The sequence below is a fragment of the Girardinichthys multiradiatus genome, chromosome X (assembly GCF_021462225.1).
Source record: "Girardinichthys multiradiatus isolate DD_20200921_A chromosome X, DD_fGirMul_XY1, whole genome shotgun sequence".
Classification (NCBI taxonomy): Eukaryota; Metazoa; Chordata; class Actinopteri; order Cyprinodontiformes; family Goodeidae; genus Girardinichthys; species Girardinichthys multiradiatus.
Genome location: NC_061817.1, coordinates 21,717,269 through 21,725,143, shown reverse-complemented (window position 1 = coordinate 21,725,143; position 7,875 = coordinate 21,717,269). Strand labels below are relative to the sequence as shown.

At 41.5% G+C, this 7,875-nt stretch overlaps 1 protein-coding gene across 1 annotated transcript in view; it reads right to left on the bottom strand.

Annotated features, from left to right (window-relative positions):
• Positions 1 to 6,728, bottom strand: part of LOC124863125 — a 17,927-nt gene extending 11,199 nt beyond the window's left edge. Inside the window, exon 1 of the mRNA XM_047357373.1 lies at positions 6,681 to 6,728. Within this exon, the coding sequence (XP_047213329.1) occupies positions 6,681 to 6,728 (48 nt within the window). The remainder of the gene's footprint in view (positions 1 to 6,680) is intronic.
• Between the last annotated feature and the right edge of the window lie 1,147 nt (positions 6,729 to 7,875).

The following is a 7,875-nucleotide window of genomic DNA, read 5'->3' as shown; positions in this document are numbered from 1 at the left end:
GGGTGTCTGTGTGTGAGACACAGAGAGGCAGAAAGAAAGACAGAATCCCATCCAGACATATACAGTAGGAGATACACAGAGCTATAAATAGAACAGTGAGGAATGAATCAGCCAATCAGCAAAGAGCATCAGTGTAACTTGACACCTGCTGTTTCTCACTCACGCAGCACCTCTCTCTCTGTCTCCCCTGGTCTAGGCTTTATAACATGGAGGCGCATGCTCCCGAACAACTGGCCATAACTCTGAAACCGTAGGGGCGATCGATGTCATTCTTGGACCGTTTTTATCAGAACGGACAGGGGAACATTAATATTCATCCTTTATTAGTGAAAATATAATAATAAAGACACAACACTGGGTAAAAAGTAAGGGAAAATGGAGAAAAAGGCAAAAATGCCTGAACATGCTCCCGAACAAAGTCTAATATCTCGGAATCCGTACATGGTATTTGAAAATTTTTTAAACTGTGGGCGACAGCTATCCCTCGTCCCCAATCATGGATATTTTCATAGCTCTATGTCATTCACAGTATAAAATATGATTATGGAAAGAAATGGTGTCACTCGTGGATTACAGGTCAAGCTCTCATTGAAAATACATGGGAGAAGGCCTACAGAAATCTACTGACTCTTGGCGATCGAGGGGTGTTTGACAGAAATCTATGAGACTTAGAACAATTTTGAAATTATTGTGTGAAAGCAGAGGCCCGGCCCTACAATCTGACCGAAAATTGTGGCTGTAGAGCGAAATTTGTGGCCGTGAGGGCCAGTTGAAACTCATTTTTCCTGAAAAAAATCCCCTCTTTTTACACTCTAGTAACTGCCATCTCCACTGTTAAGAGTGTGATTTTCTGGCAAACTTTGTGTCGCTTGGAGTCTAATTTTAGAGAAACCGTAGCAGTTATCAACAAACCGTTTTCACTTCTGAAGAGCTGGCGGATTTTCCTACAAACTGAAAGTCAAACTGTGTTTCTAGGTGAAAGTATGGCGATACAGCAGAGCCTCAAAAACAGTGAATTTTGAGGATTTCTTCCGCACCTGACTCCATTCATTCCTATGGGATTTTTGGGCTCGGTTTTTCGTTAATTACGTCGCCATAGTAACTCGAAACGCCAATAAAAGTAATAGCACACCTCACGGGACCGAGCCGGTCGTTTTGATGTATATATTGTGGGGGTGCACGCAGCGGTTCGGGCCGCATTAATTTTGACGGAAGAAAAATAATAAATAAAGAGTCCAGTTTAGAGGTGAATAGTAATAGGTGCCTGCCATGCATTGCATGGAGGCAGTGCATTGCATTGCTTCGCAATGCAATGCACTGCTCTCCTATGCAATGCTATGGCAGGCCCCAACTAGAAAATTTCGGAAGAAATTTAGACGGGGCCTGCCTCTTGGTGCGTGCTTCTGGGACCACAAAGTTTCTCTGGCCGTTATTTAAAAATCATTATGTATGCAATAATCACCTTCAAAAATTACTAGTAACTCTGGAAGACTGAGGCTTTTATTTTGAAATTTTCAGTAAGCCTTATTTTAAATGGGCAACACTGGGTGAGCTCCAACATTAGTGTGAAGCCCATTCCTGAAATGATCTATTGTTTAAAATGCAAAGGCTTTTATTTTGTAGAGCATGTTTTGTCTTATTTTGAAAGTCCAGCATGGTTGTACTTTCAGGTATGGGTTAGTTCCATTAGTTAAATAGAACCCGCTTGCTATTTAAAAATAATTTTCTATGCACTTGTCAGCTCACAAAATTCATAGTAACTATGGGGGGTTGAGGCTTTTATTTTGAAAGTTTCAGTAACCCATATTTCAAAGGAGCAGCATAGTCCCATTTCCAACACTGGGTGAACTCCAACAGTAGTGTAATGCCCAGTTCTGCAATGATCTATTGTTTAAAGTGTAAAGGCTTTTATTTTGTAGAGCATGTTTTGTATTATTCTGAAAACCTAGTATGGGTGTCCTTTCAGGTCTGGGTTAGTTGCATTGGTTAAATAGAACCCGCTTGCTATTTAAAAATCCTTTTCTATGCTCTTGTGAGCTCACAAAATCCATAGTAAGTATGGGGGGTTGAGGCTTTTATTTTGAAAGTTTCAGTAGGCTTTATTTTAAAAGGCCAACATGGTCCTATTTCCAATACTGGGGGAGCTCCAACAGTAGTGTGAAGCCCACTCCTGCAATCATCTATTGTTTAAAGGGTTTTATTTTATAGAGCAGATTTTGTCTTATTTTGAAAATCAAGCATGGTTGTCCTTTCAGGTCCGGGTTATTTCTATTAGTTATATAGAACATGCTTGCTATTCTAAAACCATTGTGTATGTTATTATAAGCTTTAAATAATCATTAGTAAGCATGGAGGGTTGATGAAAGAAATTGACCTTTAGGGTCAATCACTGTTGTCTGGGTGTTGGAACAGCAGAACATGCTGTTTAAGTTCCCCACACAACATGGCCGCCATGTAGTTGCCTCCTATGAAGCTGGTCAAAGGGTTAGGTGTCAGGTCAGGTTAAGCCATATAAATGAATGAATATCAATGAAAGTCAATGCAAAGTCGTCAGAAAGATAGTAATCCATGCATGTGTGTGTGTCTGTGTGTGTGTGTGGGTGTGTGGGTGTGTGTCTGTGTGTGAGTGTGTGTCCCAGTGTGAGACACAGAGAGGCAGAAAGAAAGACAGAATCCCATCCAGACATATACAGTAGGAGATACACAGAGCTATAAATAGAACAGTGAGGAATGAATCAGCCAATCAGCAAAGAGCGTCAGTGTAACTTGACACCTGCTGTTTCTCACTCACGCAGCACCTCTCTCTCTGTCTCCCCTGGTCTAGGCTTTATAACATGGAGGCGCATGCTCCCGAACAACTGGCCATAACTCTGAAACCGTAGGGGCGATCGATGTCATTCTTGGACCGTTTTTATCAGAACGGACAGGAGATCGAGAATATTAACACATTTGTGTTGAAAATATAATAATTAAGGCACAACACTGGGTGAAAAGAGAGGGAAAATGGAGAAAAAGGCAAAAATGCCTGAACATGCTCCCGAACAAAGTCTAATATCTCGGAATCCGTACATGGTATTTGAAAATTTTTTAAACTGTGGGCGACAGCTATCCCTCGTCCCCAATCATGGATATTTTCATAGCTCTATGTCATTCACAGTATAAAATATGATTATGGAAAGAAATGGTGTCACTCATGGATTACAGGTCAAGCTCTCATTGAAAATACATGGGAGAAGGCCTACAGAAATCTACTGACTCTTGGCGATCGAGGGGTGTTTGACAGAAATCTATGAGACTTAGAACAATTTTGAAATTATTGTGTGAAAGCAGAGGCCCGGCCCTACAATCTGACCGAAAATTGTGGCTGTAGAGCGAAATTTGTGGCCGTGAGGGCCAGTTGAAACTCATTTTTCCTGTAAAAAATCCCCTCTTTCTACACTCTAGTAACTGCCATCTCCACTGTAAAGAGTGTGATTTTCTCTCAAACTTTGTGTCGCTTGGAGTCTAATTTTAGAGAAACCGTAGCAGTTATCAACAAACCGTTTTCACTTCTGAAGAGCCGTCGGATTTTCCTACAAACTGAAAGTCAAACTGTGTTTCTAGGTGAAAGTATGGCGATACAGCAGAGCCTCAAAAACAGTGAATTTTGAGGATTTCTTCCGCCCCTGACTCCATTCATTCCTATGGGATTTTTGGGCTCGGTTTTTCGTTAATTACGTCGCCATAGTAACTCGAAACGCCAATAAAAGTAATAGCACACCTCACGGGACCGAGCCGGTCGTTTTGATGTATATATTGTGGGGGTGCACGCAGCGGTTCGGGCCGCATTAATTTTGACGGAAGAAAAATAATAAACTAGAAAATTTCGGAAGAAATTTAGACGGGGCCTGCCTCTTGGTGCGTTTTGCTCCGACCAGAGCTTGCTATTTTTTTATTGTCTATATCATATTCTATGCTATTATCAGCTTAGAATATTACTAGTAACTCTGGAGGACTCAGGCTTTTATTTTGAAATGTTCAATAAGCCTTATTTTAAATGGGCAACACTAGGTGAGCTCCAACATTAGTGTGAAGCCCAGTCCTGAAATGATCTATTGTTTAAAATGCAAAGGCTTTTATTTTGTAGAGCATGTTTTGTCTTATTTTGAAAGTCCAGCATGGCTGTACTTTCAGGTCTGGGTTAGTTGCATTGGTTAAATAGAACCCGCTTGCTATTTAAAAATCATTTTCTATGCTCTTGTGAGCTCACAAAATCCATAGTAACTATGGGAGGTTGAGGCTTTTATTTTGAAAGTTTCAGTAACCCATATTTCAAGCATAGTCCCATTTCCAACACTGGGTGAACTCCAACAGTAGTGTAATGCCCAGTTCTGCAATGATCTATTGTTTAAAGTGTAAAGGCTTTTATTTTGTAGAGCATGTTTTGTCTTATTCTGAAAACCTAGTATGGGTGTCCTTTCAGGTCTGGGTTAGTTGCATTGGTTAAATAGAACCCGCTTGCTATTTAAAAATCCTTTTCTATGCTCTTGTGAGCTCACAAAATCCATAGTAACTATGGGGGGTTGAGGCTTTTATTTTGAAAGTTTCAGTAGGCTTTATTTTAAAAGGCCAACATGGTCCTATTTCCAATACTGGGGGAGCTCCAACAGTAGTGTGAAGCCCACTCCTGCAATCATCTATTGTTTAAAGGCTTTTATTTTATAGAGCAGATTTTGTCTTATTTTGAAAATCAAGCATGGTTGTCCTTTCAGGTCTGGGTTATTTCTATTAGTTATATAGAACATGCTTGCTATTCTAAAACCATTGTGTATGTTATTATAAGCTTTAAATAATCATTAGTAAGCATGGAGGGTGTATGAAAGAAATTGACCTTTAGGGTCAATCACTGTTGTCTGGGTGTTGGAACAGCAGTACATGCTGTTTAAGTTCCCCACACAACATGGCCGCCATGTAGTTGCCCCCTATGAAGCTGGTCAAAGGGTTAGGTGTCAGGTCAGGTTTAAGCCATAGAAATGAATGAATATCAATGAAAGTCAATGCAAAGTCCTCAGAAAGATAGTAATCCATGCATGTGTGTGTGTGGGTGTGTGTCTGTGTGTGGGTGGGTGTGTGTGTGGGTGTGTGTGTGGGTGTGTGTCCCAGTGTGAGACACAGAGAGGCAGAAAGAAAGACAGAATCCCATCCAGACATATACAGTAGGAGATACACAGAGCTATAAATAGAACAGTGAGGAATGAATCAGCCAATCAGCAAAGAGCGTCAGTGTAACTTGACACCTGCTGTTTCTCACTCACGCAGCACCTCTCTCTCTGTCTCCCCTGGTCTAGGCTTTATAACATGGAGGCGCATGCTCCCGAACAACTGGCCATAACTCTGAAACCGTAGGGGCGATCGATGTCATTCTTGGACCGTTTTTATCAGAACGGACAGGGGATCGAGAATATTAACACATTTTTGTTGAAAATATAATAATAAAGACACAACACTGGGTGAAAAGTAAGGGAAAATGGAGAAAAAGGCAAAAATGCCTGAACATGCTCCCGAACAAAGTCTAATATCTCGGAATCCGTACATGGTATTTGAAAATTTTTTAAACTGTGGGCGACAGCTGTCCCTCGTCCCCAATCATGGATATTTTCATAGCTCTATGTCATTCACAGTATAAAATATGATTTTTGAAAGAAATGGTGTCACTCATGGATTACAGGTCAAGCTCTCATTGAAAATACATGGGAGAAGGCCTACAGAATTCCTGTGCGTCTTGGCGATCGAGGGTGTTTTGACAGAAATCTATGAGACTTAGAACAATTTTGAAATTATTGTGTGAAAGCAGAGGCCCGGCCCTACAATCTGACCGAAAATTGTGGCTGTAGAGCGAAATTTGTGGCCGTGAGTGCCAGTTGAAACTCATTTTTCCTGAAAAAAATCCCCTCTTTCTACACTCTAGTAACTGCCATCTCCACTGTTAAGAGTGTGATTTTCTCTCAAACTTTGTGTCGCTTGGAGTCTAATTTTAGAGAAACCGTAGCAGTTATCAACAAACCGTTTTCACTTCTGAAGAGCCGTCGGATTTTCCTACAAACTGAAAGTCAAACTGTGTTTCTAGGTGAAAGTATGGCGATACAGCAGAGCCTCAAAAACAGTGAATTTTGAGGATTTCTTCCGCCCCTGACTCCATTCATTCCTATGGGATTTTTGGGCTCGGTTTTTCGTTAATTACGTCGCCATAGTAACTCGAAACGCCAATAAAAGTAATAGCACACCTCACGGGACCGAGCCGGTCGTTTTGATGTATAAATTGTGGGGGTGCACGCAGCGGTTCGGGCCGCATTAATTTTGACGGAAGAAAAATAAAGAATAAATAAAGAGACCAGTTTAGAGGTGAATAGTAATAGGTGCCTGCCATGCATTGCATGGGAGGCAGTGCATTGCTTCGCAATGCACTGCTCTCCTATGCAATGCTATGGCAGGCCCCAACTAGAAAATTTCGGAAGAAATTTAGACGGGGCCTGCCTCTTGGTGCGTGCTTCTGGCACCAGAGCCAAGCTGTGGCCGAGTTAAGCTTATCTGGCATCAGGATTCATGGTAGAGCCTTGAAGAGCTTAAAAGAACTGTAAATGTTTGTGCCGGATCAATATCCATCCTTTTTTGACACCTGCTGTTTCTCACTCACGCAGCACCTCATTCTGTGTCTCCCCCTGTCCTGGCTTCATAACATGGAGGCGCATGCTCCCGATCAAAGTCTAATATCTCGGAAACCGTACATGGTATTTGAAAACTTTTTGAAATGTGGTCAACAGCTGTCCCCCGTCTCCAATCATGGAAAGTTTCATAGCTCTATGTCATTCACAGTATAAAATAGGAGGATGGAAAGAAATGGTGTCACTCATGGATTACTGGTGAAACTGTGTTTGATTTTCCTATTCATTCCTATGGCAGTTTTAGGCTTTGGTTCATGGGGAACTACTTCAACATGGTAAGTCACACTGAAACCAAAAGTAATAGCACACCTCTCCCGTCCAAGCCGCACGTTTTGATATATATATTGTGGGGGTACACTCTTCCGTTCGGGCCGCATTAATGTTGATAGGTGTTCATAAGGGCATAGTAAATAGAACACTAGAAAATTTCGGAAGAAATTTAGACGGGGCCTGCCTCTTGGTGCGTTTTGCTCCGACCAGAGCCAAACTGTGGCCGAGTTAAGCTTATCTGGCATCAGGATTCATGGTAGAGCCTTGAAGAGCTTAAAAGAACTGTAAATGTTTGTGCCGGATCAATATCCATCCTTTTTTGACACCTGCTGTTTCTCACTCACGCAGCACCTCACTCTGTCTCCCCTGTCCTGGCTTCATAACATGGAGGCGCATGCTTCCCGATCAAAGTCTAATATCTCGGAAACCGTACATGGTATTTGAAAACTTTTTGAAATGTGGTCAACAGCTGTCCCCCGTCTCCAATCATGGAAAGTTTCATAGCTCTATGTCATTCACAGTATAAAATAGGAGGATGGAAAGAAATGGTGTCACTCATGGATTACTGGTGAAACTGTGTTTGATTTTCCTATTCATTCCTATGGCATTTTTAGGCTTTGGTTCATGGGGAACTACTTCAACATGGTAAGTCACACTGAAACCAAAAGTAATAGCACACCTCTCCCGTCCAAGCCGCACGTTTTGATATATATATTGTGGGGGTACACTCTTCCGTTCGGGCCGCATTAATGTTGATAGGTGTTCATAAGGGCATAGTAAATAGAACACTAGAAAATTTCGGAAGAAATTTAGACGGGGCCTGCCTCTTGGTGCGTTTTGCTCCGACCAGAGCTTGCTATTTTTTTATTGTCTATGCTATGCTATTATCAGCTTAAAATATGAC